The sequence below is a fragment of the Eimeria mitis genome, genomic scaffold (assembly GCF_000499745.2).
Source record: "Eimeria mitis Houghton genomic scaffold, Emh_scaff1854, whole genome shotgun sequence".
NCBI classification, from domain to species: Eukaryota; Apicomplexa; class Conoidasida; order Eucoccidiorida; family Eimeriidae; genus Eimeria; species Eimeria mitis.
Window position 1 is genome coordinate 4,548 of NW_013570176.1, and position 519 is coordinate 5,066.

The 519-nt window shown below is 54.7% G+C and overlaps 1 protein-coding gene across 1 annotated transcript in view; it reads left to right on the forward strand.

The window, feature by feature from the left end:
• Positions 1 to 98: 98 nt before the first annotated feature.
• Positions 99 to 519, forward strand: part of EMH_0044580 (uncharacterized protein) — a gene marked incomplete at both ends in the record, with an annotated part of 707 nt that continues 286 nt past the window's right edge. Inside the window, 2 exons of the mRNA XM_013495979.1 lie at positions 99 to 393; positions 501 to 517. Coding sequence (XP_013351433.1) covers positions 99 to 393; positions 501 to 517 — 312 coding nt within the window. The remainder of the gene's footprint in view (positions 394 to 500; positions 518 to 519) is intronic.

Below are 519 nucleotides of genomic sequence, written 5' to 3' on the forward strand. Positions count from 1 at the left end.
TGCTGCTGCTGCTGCTGCTGCTGCTGCTTGCTGCTAGCGATGGCAGCAGCAGCAAAGGCCGACGCTTCAGGTGTACGCACACCTCGTCTAGCACACACATGCGCGGAGCTGCAGCAGCAACAGCAGCAGCAACAGCAGCAGCAGCAACAGCAGCAACAGCAGCAACAGCAGCAACAGCAGCAACAGCAGCAGCAGCAACAGCAGCAGCAACAGAGGAAGGTGAAGAAATGATTTGGATATATACGGGCAAACAGAAGACACAACTGCAGCAGCAGAATCTGCAACAGCAGCAACAGCAGCAGCAGCAGCAGCAGCAGCAAGAGCAGCAACAGCAGCAGCAGCAGCAACAGCAGCAGCAGCAAGAGCAGCAAGAGCAGGAGCAGCAACGAACCTGTTGGTGCTCTTGGTATGCCGATACTGCTGCTGGTTTTTCTCTGTAGAATCATTCTTGCTGCTGCTGTTGCTGTTGGTTGTTGTTGCTGATGCTGCTGATGCTGCAGCAAGAGAAGCCCACAAAGA